At 40.1% G+C, this 17,066-nt stretch overlaps 2 protein-coding genes across 9 annotated transcripts in view; both read right to left on the reverse strand.

Annotated features, from left to right (window-relative positions):
- The window catches only part of AMBRA1 (autophagy/beclin-1 regulator 1), a 158,778-nt gene extending 158,401 nt beyond the window's left edge, over positions 1–377 (reverse strand). For 2 of the 6 annotated variants that reach the window (XM_005870778.2, XM_014543352.1), the window contains exon 1: positions 6–375. The gene's annotated coding sequence lies outside the window, so the exon portion shown is untranslated. Of the gene's footprint in view, positions 1–5 lie in introns of all 6 variants that reach the window. The other 4 variants (XM_014543353.1, XM_014543354.1, XM_014543356.1 and 1 more) reach the window with 4 other exon arrangements.
- A 9,247-nt stretch (positions 378–9,624) lies between these two features.
- The window catches only part of HARBI1 (harbinger transposase derived 1), a 9,793-nt gene continuing 2,351 nt past the window's right edge, over positions 9,625–17,066 (reverse strand). For 2 of the 3 annotated variants that reach the window (XM_005870785.2, XM_014543363.1), the window contains exon 3: positions 9,625–10,558. In XM_005870785.2, the coding sequence (XP_005870847.1) occupies positions 10,179–10,558 (380 nt within the window). In that variant the 3' untranslated portion in view covers positions 9,625–10,178. The remainder of the gene's footprint in view (positions 10,559–17,066) is intronic. The other variant, XM_005870784.2, reaches the window with a different exon arrangement.

Genomic DNA, 17,066 nt, shown 5'->3' on the forward strand with positions numbered 1-17,066 from the left:
CCTACCTGCGAGGCGGGCGGGGGCTCGGTTTGCAGTCCAGCGGGTGGACAGAGCCACAAGCAGGAAGAAGAGACAGGAAGGAAGCAAGGGTCCGCTCTACCGACCAGCAGGAGAAAGCAGCTTGAGCGCAGGGCCGCGCGAAACAGTCAGCCTTCGACCCGGCACCACCGCCGCTCAGGAGACATCAAGCAAGAAGACGGCGCAAAAGATCACCGATTGCACGAACGTCCCAGACATCAAAGGAGGAGCGCCCGCGCAATCGTACAAGGCAGGGCAGTCGAGCGCCGATAAACATCTCCGCTCCAGTTCAAAGTCCGGCTCCTGTCCAAGGCACAAATAAACAAACCCAGATCGATCGCAAGCCATGGAGTAACGAAACCTGTATTTCTGCCATTTTCTGTGTCCGTTGCTGGCTAAGTTGTTAGAGAACCGGAGTTTTTCTTGAGAGTGTTGAAGATCAAGTCATATAGCAAAATAACACTTGTTTTAACTATAGTTCAGCGACGACCTTTTGGACTCAAAACACTATCCCAATTGAGCAAATTTGACAGTTTTCTCACCGGACAGTGAGGTGAATGAAAGATAAAGATTATATAGATAGATCTAGATATGAATACATATACATATGACAAAGGCACAGAGAGAAAATGAGAATCCAGACTAAGGAACAAAATGAAAGTCTATTATTGCTTCAGTTTAGCTCCCATAAGCATAGCAAAGAGAAGCTGGGAAAAGTCAGGGCTATGTCTGTCCTTAAGACAGAAAAACACAAAACAAACAAAAACACGTACTGCTTTTCTCTTTTATTTTTTTCCAACAGCCTAGAACCACAGGTATGCTTCTTACATAATGATCAAAAGTCTTTGGGTTCAGAACCTGACGAAATGTGTTGATATTTTCATCCTCACAACAATAGCCTCTTTCTGGTCTCTTAGTAAACAAACTAATATGCTTATCACAAATATGGATTAAGTATATTCTAGGTACAATTCAAGAAATCACATAGTCAGATCAGTATAAATATAGATTACCAAGTATTAGCAAAATACAGTTTATCCCACCCCCCAGCCTCCAAGGAGGAAGGAGACTTGGATAATCAAGGTATTATAAGAAGACAAGATTTTTTTAAAAAATAGTCGAAGCCCTTAGAGTTTATAATCCAATCAAAATGAAAGACATTACAACATTAGCTTTATTTATAATTTATTGGTGTTTAATTTTTTCAAATTATAACAGAAAGTTTATTTAGAAAGTTACAGAGGTTGTAGAAGTGAGCCAGCTGGGCTGCAAAGGCTCAGGAAAAAAGTTACAGAAGCAAAAGAAAGGCCCTTGAAGTTTAGGAAAGAGAAAGGCCAAAATAACGTGCCTGGGGGAAGAAGTAGAGGGAAGGGAAAGATGCGGGCGGGCGGGCTCTCTGAGGGAAAGTTATTTTTAAAGTCTCCTCCTTTAGGTCCCTGAACATGTTTAAGGGACAACTCATACATATAATGCAGGATGAGACCAGCATCCATAATATGGGGACAAATCACTGGGCTTTTGTTGTCTACCACTGTTTTAGGGGACTTTTAAAATGAGTAAACATTAGCCCAGCTGGTGTAGCTCAGTGGTTGAGGTCGATCTATGAACTCGGTTCTATTCCGAGGTGAGGGCACTTGCCAGGGTTTCAGGCTCCATTCCCAGTGTGTGGGACGTGCAGGAGGCAGCTGATCAATGATTCTCTCTCATCATTGATGTTTCTATCTCTTTCTCCCTTTCCCATCCTCTCTGAAATCAATAATATATATATATTTTTTTTTAAATGATTAAACATTATAGCAACATTTATAAAAGTCTTTAAAAAAGAATTTAATCATCTGCTTCCAAAACACAGTTTTAATTTGTTCATGTTTTCTTGTAATTTTGGAAATAGCCTACATAATTTTTAAAGTTTAATTTAAGTAGAAATACAATAGTTTTGCTTTGTATCATTTTCCTATTAAAGCTCTTTAATAGTTGTTATTTTAAAAAATATATTTTTATTGATTTCAGAGAGGAAGGGAGAGGGAGAGATAGAAATATCAATGATGAACCCTAACCAGTTTGGCTCAGTGGATAGAGCGTCGGCCTTCGAACTGAAAGGTCCCAGGTTCGATTCCGGTCAAGGGCATGTACCTTGGTTGCAGGCACTCTGTAAAAATCAATAAAATATATATTTTTTAAAAAAGAAAGAAAGAAATATCAATGATGAGAGAGAATCATTGATTGACTGCCTCCTGCGCGCCCCATACTGGGGATTGGGCCCGCAACCTGGGCATGTACCCTTGACCAGAATGGAATCTGGGTGCCTTAAGTCTGCAGGCCGATGCTCTATCCATTGAGCCAAACCAGCTAAGGCTATAGTTGTTATTTTTTTTATATATAGTTGTTATTTTCAACAATTGCACACTATTCCATTGAGAGGATACACTGACCATGCTCCCCAGTGTTGAATATTATGTTGCGTGGACGAAAGGGGCCACATGCTGACCTGACAAGCTCAGGGGAGGCCTGCATAGCAGTGTTGCAAACTCAGAGACCTAAAGTAACCACAAAGGATGGTCTGAAATTAAACTTTAAAAGCAGTTATGATGGGCAGTTACGTCCTAGGCTGGTATCTTCACTGGCAAGGTCAACCTTTACCTTAACTGAGCCTGTCTTTTTGCATCTATGATAACATGCCCTTGAAGTGTCTGGGTAACTTGTAACTTCCCTTTTTCTGGACCCCTTGGGGTACAACCAAATGTGCTGGGCGCCAGGACAGATACCACAAATTCCTTCATTATGATGTTAATTGTTCCTGTACCCACCTAAGTATGTGTCCATCATTTTACTTTTTATCCATTCCCAGGGTTTCCCCCCTTTGCTTTATCCCACCTCCTTAATCTATCACCAATGGATTTCATGTAACCCACCTACGTCCCTCCTTTGATTACAATGTATAAATACAGATGTAACCCACCATTCTCAGGAGCATTATCTCAGTTCGTTGAGATTCTGCCTCCCAGCATATGTTGACAGTTTGGCTCAAATAAACTCACAAAAATTCTTTACAGGTTTCAACAGTTACTTCCAAACATTTTCTGTGTAGTAGGTATTGCTACTCTTGGAAAGAGGCAGTTATAAAGTTATTATTTATTATCAGGACCTACTGTACATAAACAGAAAGAGTAAGGAGGCATGGCAGAGGTTCATTTCTCTGTCATATAAAAGAAATCCCCCCCTCCCCCCAAAAAAATCCAGAGATGTACAGCCCAGGGTAAGGAGTGGCCGTTCAGTGTCAGGAACCAGGCTTCTATCTTGTTGCTTTGACAACTTCAATAAGTGACTTTTATATCAAGTCCAAGACAGCTGCCCAAGTTCTAGCCAATCATGTCGACATTCCAATCAGCAGGAAGCTGAAAGAGGAAAGGCATGTCTCCTAGCCATAAAGACACATCTTGAAAATAGCACAGACATTTCCACTTATATTCATTCCACTGGCCAGATTTGTCACATAGCCACACCTAACTGAAATAGTCTTTATCCTACAATAGCTATGTAGCCAAGTCAGGGGCAAAGGGATACAAGGTGACAACTAAATAAGAAGTCTCTTATTGCTAGATGAGGAGTGGGCAAATAGACTTTCCTTCGCTGTCATCTGGGGCTGAGTTTCTATTTCTACAATACATGCTTTAGAATGCATACAGTAGTGTCTAGAACAATAGCCCTCATTCAAAATGGACCCAAATAACAAAATTATTTTGAAACCTTGATCTCAGTGAGAAAAGCTAAAAAATTTTAAAATATATTATTGACTTCAGAGAGGAAGGGAGAGGGAGAGTTTTCAGTTTTTCAAAAGCTGGAGACTTTTACTTTTGGGAAAACAACGGAAGGTAATGCAAATATGAATCAATCTAAAATAATAGTCTGAAAATGGAGATTTTGGAGAAACTGAGGCTAGACTGCTCTGTGAAATCATAAAAAAAAAGATGGCTTATTCTTCTGGCAGAGTTGCATCTCTACAGATAAATTTCTTTAGAGAACTGTTTCTTTTCAACTATGGTTTTAAACTTCAGTGTGATAGTACACTACTGTTTGTTTTTATGGAGAAGTCTATTTGGACAGAAGAGTAGATCATAAGAGATGGATTGAAACCCTCACACCTGCAGGAAGGAAGGAAGACCTGAAAAAAGGAACCGAGGTGGGCAGAAGTAAAGATCATCCAGGGAAGCACCACCCACACCTACATATTGGTTTTAAGACTCAGTAATTCAGCCCTAACTGGTTTGGCTCAGTGGATAGAGCGTCAGCCTGCAGACTGAAGGATCCCAGGTTTGATTCCAGTCAAGGGCATGTACCTTGGTTGTGGGCACATCCCCAGTAGAGGGTGTGCAGGAGGCAGCTGATTGATGTTTCTAATTCTCTGTCTCTCTCCCTTCCTCTCTGTAAAAAATCAATAAAATATATTTTTAAAAAACTCAGTAATTCACTACCTGCATTGTTGATTATTGTATTCTGATAGGATTCTCCTAGGGGAGCCACCCCCATTGAAGGTAAGATAAGGTGAAGGGTGTGGAAAGGAGAAAAAGGGAAGAGATTGATCTTTATCTTGGCTTTGGGCTCTGAGTAACAAATTAGTCCTGAATCTAGGATGAGATAAATGTAGCAGTACCCTGAGTCCTCTTATGAGGAAGTCCAGGAAGAAGAGTTAGGCCTCAAGCAGCCAAAATGCTGAGCTAGTTGTAGGTTTTGCAGTTGCAATTCTTTTAATTTATTTTTGCATTTTTTATCTTTCTTTTGTAGCCTGTCTCACAGGTCTGTGGGATAATGTACACACTTTGGACTGGAGGATAAAGAGGAGAGAGGCTCTTCCTTCTTTGGAATTATTTACATTGGATATATTTCCAGTGGTGGAATTTATCAATGTATTAAAATGTAGGAATACTCAAGAATGACAAGAAATCAGCCCTTCCATAAAGACAGCTGTATATGTAAGGGGTAGAGAAATAAAAGTCTCAACAGAATGATAGATGCTTAATGTTTTGCTGGGCAAATAAGGAGATTCCTTTCAAACAGACTTTTTCAAATTTACAGTGATTTTAAGGTTTACTTTCTTTTTTTAAAATATATTTGTATTGATTTCAGAGAGGAAGGGAGAGGGAGAGAGATATAGAAACATCAATGATGAGAGAGAATCATTGATCAGTTGCCTCCTGCACACCCCCTAACTGGGGATCTAGCCAGCAACCCGGGTATGTGCCCTGACTGGAATCGAACCCAGGACCCTTCAGTCTGCAGGCTGATGCTCTATCCACTGAGCCAAACCAGCTAGGACTCAAGGTCTACTTTCTTTGCTCCTGGCTTAGTACCCAGAGATCTCATCTCTCATATTTGATTATTACAAAGGGGATTTTAGATTATAGTCTTACTAGAGGCCCAATGCACAAAATTCGTGCAAGGGACTCGCCCTCGCAGGCCCTTACAGCCCCTCGTAGCCTCAGCCGGCCCACGAAGCCCCGGATTCTTCTGGAAGGTTGTCCAGACAGTCGTCCAGAAGGTCATTCGGATGGTTGTTCTGCTGTTCGGTCTAATTAGCATATTAGCTCTTTATTATATAGGATTAAAAAAAGAAAAAAAGCCCGTTAAGTGAATTGTATGTGATAAGAAATTAGGGTGTCCCCAGCCTTTAGTTAGTATTTTACCTTTCTTCCTTCCTGTCCATTTTTACAATCAACAAAGTCTTACTAAATTCTGAGTCCATGATCTCTTATACCCACAATTTCATAAGATCTGGAAGGGATCTAGAGAGCATGTGCCCTGGGCTCTGAGGACATGTGCATACAAAATGGTTAAGACTCCTGATTTATTTTCTTGTCTTCCTCTTAAATTCCCTTCCCTTGCCAGAGAAAGCGATTGCTAAGCTCAGTCCTTGCGTTGTTTTCAGTTAGCTTCAGGCATGGATACAATGGTAGCATGTTAAACACACACACACACACACACACACACACACACACACACACACAATGGTAGCATGTCTATTATCTATTTTACCCTCCCCACCTCCTAAAAGTTTTCACTGTATGACCCCATTAAAATTGTATTGTCTTTTGTCCCCAAATTAGATTAACTTGCTAAAGACCCTTACAATTCAAGGGTCAGGAAAGGAGCTCCCTCCTGTTCAATTCATTTTATTGTTAATCCTCACCTGAGGATATTTTTTAAATATATTTTTTATTGATTTCAAAGAGGAAGGGGAAGGGAGAAAGACATAGAAACATCAATGAAGAAAATCATGGATCTGCTGCCTCCTGCACGCCCCACACTGGGGCTGGAGCCGACAACCCAGTCATGTGCCCTGATCAAACTGTGACCTCCTGGTTCATAGATCATTCAACCACTGAGCCATGCAGGCCAAGCGAGGATATCCTTTCCATTGATTTTTGGAGAGAGTGACAAAGAGGGAGGGAAGAGGAAGAGAGAGAGAAACATGGATGTGAGAGACACATCCATTGGTTGCCTCCCGCAAGTAATCATCCTGACCCTGCAACCCAGGTATGTGCCCTGTAATGGGAACTGAACCTACAACCCTTTGGTGCATGGATCAATGCTCCAACAACTGAGCAACACTGCTAGGGTTTTTCTTTTCTTTTCTTTTTTTTAAAATTTTTTCTCTATTTTCTGTTCAGTCATTTAAAAAAATATATATATTCTTATTGATTTCAGAGAGGGAGAGGGAGAGATAGAAACATCACTGATGAGAGAGAATCATTGATTGACTGCCTCCTGCACGCCCCCTACTGGGGATTGAACCCACAAGTCAGGTATGTGCCCTTGACTGGAATCAAACCTGGGACCCATCAGTCTGCAGGCTGACGCTATACCCACTGAGCCAAACCGGCTAGGGCTCTGTTCAGTTCATTTTAAACTAGGCATATGTTTATGGTCCCTCTTTTGTATAATTTTGAATTGGTAAAGCAGTGATGACCCAATATTATAGTTTTGCTTTAATATATCTTTGGACTTTGCTGTCTTGAAATATCCAAGGGCAAATCTGGAAAACTCCTATGCTGGCCATATGGTCACCTATGGGAAGATGAGGCTTACGTAAGAGGCAAAATCCTGGACTCTTTCCCAAAATTGTAACAGGAAGACACTATAAATCCACAATAAGGGACTCTAGAGAAGACCTCTCAGGCACTTATAAAAAGCCACTATGAGCAAACTCTTGGCAATTTGGATGTACAGACCCTGATCCCTTCCCTAGATCATTTTGAGGGAAATTTAACTATGAACTGAAAAAAAAATCCTGGCTTGTAAAAATCCAGGTTGAAAGGAGATTAAAGGAATATATTTGAACAGTTACTCTGTAGAATTATTGGGAAATAAAATGCTCCCAGGGAAAAACACTGCCAGCCAATGTTCAGTCAGTTCAGCACTTAGAAATGATCTTTGGTATGTAAGTCAGACTTGAAATTGCTTTTGAAATCTCTCCAAAACTGTCTTTCCCACTCAGACTTCATGTCACCATCTAGTGAGTTGTGAAAACTCCAATTTTTCTTTAATGTCGTTTTTTAAAGCTAAAATGCTAGGCCCTTTCCAAGACACACTCCACCTTGCCACTTATGATACACGGGTGGCAATAACCCTTTCCTCATGCAATACCCATAATAGAACCAAAATTTTATAGGGAAGGATGTCCATCTCAGGAAACTTGGAAAGACTATGAATATTAAAATATTGCCTTATGAAGAAGACAAAGCAAGCGTGGTTCACAGGTTAAACTTTACAAAGAAAAAAATATAATAGGGCACCTCTATTGCACAATAAGTAGAGCTGAAGTTTACAGTCACCTCTTTGTTGTCCACTCCCAACTCAAAGACTTCATTGTACATATTAAGCTCACCCTTCTGCCAAATGCATCTACTTTTTTTTTTGAAGAACCTACTCTTTTACTCTTTATAGAGTAGGATGATGATGGAAAATAAAATTTGGAGTAGAAATAAACAGCAGATAATAAACCATAATTGTTTTTAATCTTGAGAATGAGTCACCCTCAATTTATTTCCAAATTTCTCTGTCATCAGCTGTTCATTTCTTTGCTTTGAATATCACCAGATTAACGCTGCCAAAGGCAGGTAGGAAATTATCCAAGAAGACAAATCAGAGGCACCACACAGTGAGTGGATGAAAAACTGGGAATGAGATAACCCTCAGGAAAGTCTCCTTTTTTGTTCTAGTGAAGCCACAATGTGTGAACTTAATTTACATTTTCATTATTCCAATCAGTATTTTTTATATCAGTATAATTTCTGCCCATCACTTTGTACGTAAGATATTCAAATAGGTCTAACTTCAAAATTACTAGTAATTTCAAATTAAGAAATTATATTTTTACATCTCCTTTTTAATACTTTCATATGCCTTCCTTAAATCTTCCCTTAGTACAAGGAATTTCAAAGCTGAATGGTCAAACAGACATTCTAATATCACAATCATAAGAAATGTGATTGATCTGTGAACCTGGGTGATTCTCCTCTGTCCATCAGTTTATTTATTTATGTTTCCTTTTTTGTTAATCCTCACCTGATATTTTTTCATTGAATTTTAGGGAGAGGGGAGAGAGAGAGATTCCTTGGTTGCCTCCTGCATGAGCTTTGACCATGGCCGGGGCTGGGGAGGAGCCTGCAACCAAGGTTCATACACCCTTGACTGAAATCGAACCTGGGACCTTTTGGTCTGCAGGCCAAGGCTCCATCCACTGAGCCAAACTGGCTAGGGCTGTCCATCAATTTATCAGGGTGTTCAGTTCTCCTGTAAAGTGTAAGCTTGCTATTTTACCTATATTTGACTTGTCTTCCTTAAGCTAATTAGGTTCTTAAACCCATTTAGCCTCTAACTCCTACTCAGGGTTGGAAAAAGGAGATTGGAGTCCAGATGTTCTCCCTAGGACCTAGGTCAGGGGTGGGCAAACTTTTTGACTCGAGGGCCACAATGGGTTCTTAAACTGGACCGGAGGGCCGGAACAAAAGCATGGATGGAGTGTTTGTGTGAACTAATATAAATTCCAAGTAAACATCATTACATAAAAGGGTACGGTCTTTTTTTTTTAGTTTTATTCATTTCAAACGGGCCGGATCCAGCCCGCGGGCCGTAGTTTGCCCACGGCTGACCTAGGTCCAAGTAACAGGCCAATTATTGCAGGAAGACTAAAGATAGAGGTTTCAGACTATCCCTAACTTCTTTTTTGATTTGTTTGTTTTTAAATATGTTTATTGATTTCTGAGAGGAAGAGAGAGGGAGAGATAGAAACATCAATGATGAGAGAGAACCACAAACCGTGATCTCCTGGTTCACAGGTCAATGCTCAACCACTGAGCCATGCCAGCTGGGCTGTTTGTTTTTGTTTTTCTCCTTTCCTAACATCTTCTTAAATATACAAGGTTGCAAACACAGATTAGCAGACATTTACCTGTCAGAAGACCATTCTCAAACTTAAAGTCACTTTAAAAAAATGTTTTTATTGATTTTTGAGAGGAAGGGAGTGGGAGAGATAGAAACATCAATGATGAGAGAGAATCATTGATTGGCTGCCTCCTGCACACTCCCTACTGGGAATAGAGCCCACTACCTGGGCATATGCCCTGACCAGAAACTAACTGTAACTTCCTGGTTTGTGGATCGATGCTCAACCACTGAGCCACACCAGCCACTTGCCTCAAATTATGCCTATCTAGGCAGCAAAGTAGAAAAGCTAAAATGCCACCCAAATAATTCAGGACAAATAAATATTATTTTCATTTGAAATCTCCAGATAATGGAAACAAAAAGAAAGTGTTCTGGCTAGATGCCATTTTCTCCTTTGCTTTGATGTTGTAGGCACAATCATAAATGTTCGCAACCAGTGAGCTTTCAAATAACTGAGGCTCAACCTGGAGTTCAATGCATACTACGGAAGTGTTGTCCTGATTTTTTGTTTAGTTAATAATAATAGAAATACAAATGAATCAAAATATTCTGGTATAGCCCCAACTCTTCTAAAAAACATGCGGATTAAATGTCAATTTGTGACAAGTGTCCACACTCAGTCATGCTAGATGATGGAACTGTATAGTGGCTGGTGAGGGAGAAAGTTTGTCACAGCTCCTTCTGGAAGGTTTCCCTCCTCCTCCCCACCTTTCACATTAGCTAAAATGAGTGAATATCAGCTCTTGACGGATCCGGTCAGCCTCTAGGTCCAGGGACTCCATGTGCTCATACTCTTCCTCGGGAGGTTGTTCCATGGGTCCTGTCATTGGAGAGGACCAAATATCCATCCCATGCTCCAAGGAGATGTTGTGGAGGACACAACACGCTAAGATGATGTGGCTGGACTTCTCTGGTGAGTACTGTAGTGCCCCCTTGGACCCATCCAGGCAGCGGAATCGGGAGCAGAGTGTTCGGAAAGTCTTCTCAATCACACTGTGAGTTGCAGAATGGGCCATATTATAGCGATATTCAGCTGGAGTCTCATGAATGTGAAGTGGTGTCATAAGCCAGGTACGGAGAAAGAAGGAACTGTCACCTGTGGGGAAGGCCCAAAGAAATCATAAATGATCATAGTTGGAATACTAACAAAAAGGAAAATCCAGGAACATATACAGAGAATGGACAACAGCCTCTGGACCTAAAGCAGAACAGAAAAACCAAGAGGAAAATGCCCTGGTAAAGAGAAGGCATGCCAGAGTCACAAGCAGGTAGACACGAGTCTTAGCTGGGAATATCTTTGGTTAAAACCAACAGAGAAAAAGGCTGATAGCTAAAGAAAGCCAAATCTAAAAAAATGTAGGAAGGAGGTGAAGGCACTGGAGGAAATAAAATTCCTGATAATAAAAAGTTAGTAAAAACTGGAGAGCATTATGCTAAGTGAAATAAGCCAGTCAATGAAAGAAAAATACAACATGATCTCACTCATTTATGGATAATAAAGACCATTATAAACTGATGAACAAAAATAGATACAGAGGCAGAGCAGCATCGAACAGACTGTCAAACTACAGCGAGAAGGCCGGGGAGGGTTGGTGGTGGTGGTGGGGGGGCGTAAGCGATCAACCGAAGGACTTGTATGCATGCATATAAGCATAACCAATGGACATAAGACACTGAGGGGTAAGGGAGGCCAGGGGATTGTGACATATGTAATACTCTTTGTAATACTTTAAGCAATAAAACAACATTTTAAAAAAAGTTAGTAAAAATTATCATATAGCAAACCAATCTTCAAAATCTCTAAAGAGCTAACATGCAAGAGAGATAAAGAGAATTCTGCCACAAGATCTCAAAGCACTTGATCTCAAAAAAATTTCTAAATTTTACCATTAAAATGTCAGGTCTGAATGTACTACCTAGGGATTTCAGAATATTTCATAATAATTCATCCTGCTAAGAATAAAAGTCCCAGCATCTGTGGTAGAAACGAGAACTTAGATGTCCTGTCTTCCTACATTTCCTTGTAACAGAGGAACTTGTAGAACTTCACATTAACAAGTAGAGCATAAATATAATGATGCAAATAATAACAGTGATGAAGAAATAAAACCAGAAGTCAATTAAAATAATGTACAGGAAGCATTTCCCTTAGGTAACCTATCAAATGATCTTGGGAAGTGCTAAAAATAAAACAAAAACTGGGATGCAATGTCCTAACACAACAGTACAATGTTTCTATAGTGTTTAATTGTCCTGACTCATTACATCTGGCAGATGAAATGTCTCACAGAAGCACAAGCACTTATAAACCTGAGACAAACAGGCCCTAGGTGTACCAACTTGCATAATTGCTGTTCCTGACTCACCATTAATTTCAGTAAATAGTTATAGAGAGTACGAGGCACTGTTCCAAAACATATAGTATACCTTTCTTTTAGGAGCTTACATTTCTAAGAACTGGATTAACTTTGCTTTTAAAAATACTTTTTGTGCCCTGGCCAGGTAGCTCAGTTGGTTAGAGCATCATCCTGATACCCCAAGGTTGCAGGTTCCATGGTCAGGGCATGTACAAGAATCAACCAATGAACACATGAATAAGAACAATAAATCAATGTTCCTCTCTCCTTCTCTCTCTCTCTCTCTCTCTCTCTCTCTCTCTGTCACTAATCCAATATTTTTTTAAAACAAAATATTTTTGTAATGAAAAAAATGTTATCCTATATAATAAAAGGGTAATATGCAAATCGACCGAACGGCAGAATGACTGGTCACTATGACATGCACTGACCACCAGGGGGCAGATGCTCAACGCAGGAGCTGCCCCCAGCCCCTGACCAGTGATGGCGGGGGTGGGTCCAGCAGTGGGCAGTGCCAGGTTAGCCAACGCAGGTGCCAGTGGGGGCCCTCCGATCGCCCCGCTGGTTGCCCCACAGATGGGTCCTGATTGCCAGCCAGGCCAAGTGATCCTACCCGTGCACAAATTTCATGCACCAGGCCTCTAGTAATGTAAATAATAATGAAATAATACCTATGATTCACTGAATACCTATTATGTACTCAGTGAGTCATAGGCACTCTGCTGGGCAATTTTGAAAATATTATCTCTTGTTATCCAATCCCAAGTCTTCTAGGTTAGATATTATTGAACTCATTTTACAAATGAAAAGATCAAAATATATGTCAGCTATCCTTTGATATGTCAGGCAAAAGAAGGGGAAGAAGCTAGTCACTAATGCTATTGTCAGACTCAGAGTCACTAAAACAATAATGTAATGCTGTGAAAGAGAATAAGATAAACATTTAAGATGAATGCTAAAGCACAGAGATACTAAGTGATATTTGAAAAATGTTTCTGTAAGAAACAATATGAGCCTTACATGGGGAGACCTTCAGCACAAACTAGTTAACAAAGACTTTTTATAAAATGCTTGATGGTCATTAACTGATTATAATCCCAGTACCAATGGAAGATAGACACTCAGGAGGGGATTAGGATGAGAGTTGCTAAACAGATTACAATTGATTACCTGATTAGTCATTTACAAGACATTCGGGCATATTTTACCAAAGCTGCTTAACACCAAAAGCTGAAGAAATAAGAACTCAGGCTGACTTGTTTGCAGGAACACATTCATGTAGGAAAGGGGAGTTAAGTAATACACTCTGAAGGGACAGATGAGAATGAGGACATGAAGGGATAACACCTACACTTAAAATATGCTAAAAAGTAACACCCCAGAAAACAAAGGAGAATCACAGCTTATTCTAGATTTGGCAAATCTAGAGCTACTTTACAATCTGATGTTGTTAAGATACAATCAGCCAGCCATCTTCTCGCTCTCTCTTTTTTTTTTAACACCTTGTCATTCCTCATAATCTTGCCAAACTACCCCTATATTACTCTACTGTCCACATGTCCTCTAGATGCCAGTGTTTTCCAAACCTATCTGTTCGTATAACCCATGGTCGGCAAACTGCGGCTCACGAGCCACATGCGGCTCTTTGGCCCCTTGAGTGTGGCTCTTCCTAAGCCTTAGGAGTACCCTAATTAAGTTAATAACAATGTACCTACCTATATAGTTTAAGTTTAAAAAATTTGGCTCTCAAAAGAAATTTCAATCGTTGTACTGTTGATATTTGGCTCTGTTGACTAATGAGTTTGCCGACCACTGGTATAAACCATTTAGGGCACCTGTTAAAAATGGATGTCTAGTCCTAGGCCGGTGTGCTCAATGGTTAGAGTGTCAGCCAAACACCAAAAGATCGCAGGTTCCATCCCTTTGGTCTGGGTGCATGTGGGAGGCAACCAGCCGATGTGTCTCTCTCACATCGATGTTTCTCTCTTTCTCTTCCCCTTCCTTCCTCCCTTTTACTCTCTCTGAAAAGCAAGGGAAAAAGAATATCCTCAGGTGAGGATTAAAAAAGAAAGGATGTCTAGATTCTTTCCTTGAAGATTTTTGTTGTTGTACCTGGCTTATGACACCACTTCACATCCTCACCAGGCCAGGGATCCAGCCTGCAACTGAGGTATGTGCCCTTGACCAGAATCAAACCCATGACTCTTCAGTCTGTAGGCTGATGCTCTAGCCCAGTGGTTCTCAACCTTCCCAAAGCCGCGACCCTTTAATACAGTTCCTCATGTTGTGGTGACCCCCAATTTCATTGTTACAAATTGAACATAATTAAAGCATAGTGATTAATCACAAAAACAATATGTAATTATATATGTGTTTTCCGATGGTCTTAGGCGACCCCTGTGAAAGGGTCATTCGACCCCCAAAGGGGTCGCGACCCACAGGTTGAGAACCGCTGCTCTAGCCACTGAGAAAACTGGCTGGGCCTTGAAGATTCTTATTTCCAAAATTTAAAGTGGAGCTCAGTGATATACATTTTCAATAAATTCCCGAGATGACTCTTTTGATCTGGAAAATTGAGAAACACTATACTAGTTCAAGAGTCTTCAAATTAGTTTTCCTGTTAGAGCTCATGGAGGCTTTCCAAAGGGTATGTGTATAGTACTAAGGGAATAAATTTCCATACGGGTCTGCTTTCCCCATCCTTAGTGCCTAGCATGTGGCCTGGTACCAAAACTGGTCTTCATTTGTTAAATGCTATTGCAGTATCCATCTCTCCCACTTCCACTCTTCCTATTAAGAGGGGAATCAGACAAGTATATAAAAATTTGTCAGAGTTTTTACTTATTTTCAACTTTCCTGTAAACGTCTCGAAAAACTACTATGAAGCCATAATTCCAAATCAATCTGGGGTACCAAGGTGTGAAGGGAAAGAAAATCAATAATCCCTATATAACCTTAAAGCCCTTAAAAAAAGGAATATTTGCCAAATAGACTAACTCCTCATATAATCCAGTTTGAAAATTTAAACACAGTGACTTAAATCATCTGTGCCTTAATTTCCTCATCTATAAAAATGTTAATATTAGAATTTAACTCCTTATGAGTTGTTATAAGGATTAAGCAAGCTAATTGAATGCAAAGTGCTTACAAAATTGCCTGACAAATTCTAAATGCTCAGTAAATTTTAGCTGGCTTTATAATTAGGATACCAAAGTGAATTTATAAGAATAAGCTTAGGACCCAAGAACTCCCATAACTATGGAAGAAGTAGCTAAATGAGACACTTGCAATACAGACTTTCCTTCACTTCTTGGTGTGAGCTGTATAAAATTTGAAAGTTAAAAGTTGGCACATGGGGATTAAGATAAAGGTCCAGTAAAGAGAAGGTGGTACACTCATGGCAAATGGTATGAGGAAGCAACAACTCAAGAAAAATCATGGAAGTTCCAAGATGTTACACATGGCACCCTGGAAGCTCTAAACCAATCAGTGTGACAGTCTCTTCACACTTGGAACATGAGAGGTTTCTCTTTTATGAACCAGTAATCACATTATCTACACTGTACATTAAAGAGAAATAAGTGCTGTTTATTACATGCTAATCACTGTTATAAACATGTACAGTGCAGATATGATTGATGGTTTTGAAAGAGAGGTTTTCCAATCCTAATATATCTTATCATCTCTCACATAATATGTCGCATTAAGATAATCCTTGTCTTGTTGCTCACATCAGAGTAGTACTATTTTGTTGTTGTTAATCCTCACCTGAAGATATTTTTCCATTGATTGTTAGAGAGAGTAGAAGGGAGAGGAAGAGAGAGAAACACTGATGTGAGAGAGATGCATCGATTGGTTGCCTCCTGCATGCACCTCAATCAGAGCCCGGTAACCTGAAACCAAGGTACATGCCCTTGACTGGAATTGAACCCAGGACCCTTCAGTCCGTGGGCCGATGCTCTATCCACTGACCCAAACTGGCTAGAGACAGAGTAGTACTTTAAAACCAATCAACCACTCTGACCAGTATGGCAAAGTTGGTAGGGTGTCATTCTGTGCACCTAAGGGTTACCGGTTCGATTCCTGGTCATGGTGCATGGCCTCGTTGCAGGCTAGGATCCCTGGTGGGGCGTACAAGAGGTAGCCGATGATGTTTCGCTCTTGGATCCTGTTTCTCTCTCCCTCTCCCTTCCTCTCTAAAAATCAATAAACATACGAGAAAAATAAAATAAAACCAACCAACCACTAAGCTGCCAGGCTCAAGGCTTTTATCACTGTTAACTAACAGTATCACTCACAGCTGTACAGTCACTTCAGTTTGCACTGCTCAGTATTGAATATGTCCCTGTTCTACTCATATCATTATGCAAGGCTTTCCAATGACACCTGGGCAGATCTGTGAAGTTCCTATAACAACTGTGTAAGTGTACTGTCTACTAGAATTTTCATACAGTGACAATCACCAATGGCAAAAATAATATATTTGTACAATACTTTATGGTGAACTTTCATATATATTGCCTAATTCTAACAATAGGTATTACTGTTGTTGGCATTGTTTTCACCGTGTTACATATAATAAAAACTAAGGCTCAATTGTATGGCTATTTAACAAATCTATAGTGATAAGTATTTTGGCTGCATTTAAGGGACTGTTTTTGTAGGCTTGTTGTTTGCAACTACAAAGCCCTATTGTGCCCGAACCAGTTTGGCTCAGTGGATAAAGCATTGGCCTGTGGATTGAAGGGTCCCAGGTTCGATTCTGGTCAAGGGAATGTACCTTGGTTGTGGGCACATCCCCAGTAGGGAGCCTGCAGGAGGCAGCTAATCGATGTTTCTCTCTCATCGATGTTTCTAACTCTCTATCCTCCTCTCGGTAAAAAATCAATAAAATATATATTTTTAAAAAACCCTATTGCAAGGCAAGTTCTTATATGTCATTTTATTTTACACCATCCATGTCCATGTTTATGAACACGTACGACCATGTAAACCCGTAGAAGTGGAAGATGATCTGGGTCAAATACTATGCTTTTAAAACTTTAATACATGCCTTTTAAATTGTGGTTTTTAAAAAAAATCCTCACAGGAGGATATTTTCTTTTCTTTTTCTTTTTTTTAAATGAAGTGAAGTGTCATTTGCATCAGCCATGTTTTTTTAAAAAATATATTTTATTGATTTTTACAGAGAGGAATGGAGAGGGATAGAGAGTTAGAAACATCGATCAGCTGCCTCCTGCACATCTC

The sequence above is a fragment of the Myotis brandtii genome, unplaced genomic scaffold (genome assembly GCF_000412655.1).
Source record: "Myotis brandtii unplaced genomic scaffold, ASM41265v1 scaffold324, whole genome shotgun sequence".
Lineage (NCBI taxonomy): Eukaryota > Metazoa > Chordata > Mammalia > Chiroptera > Vespertilionidae > Myotis > Myotis brandtii.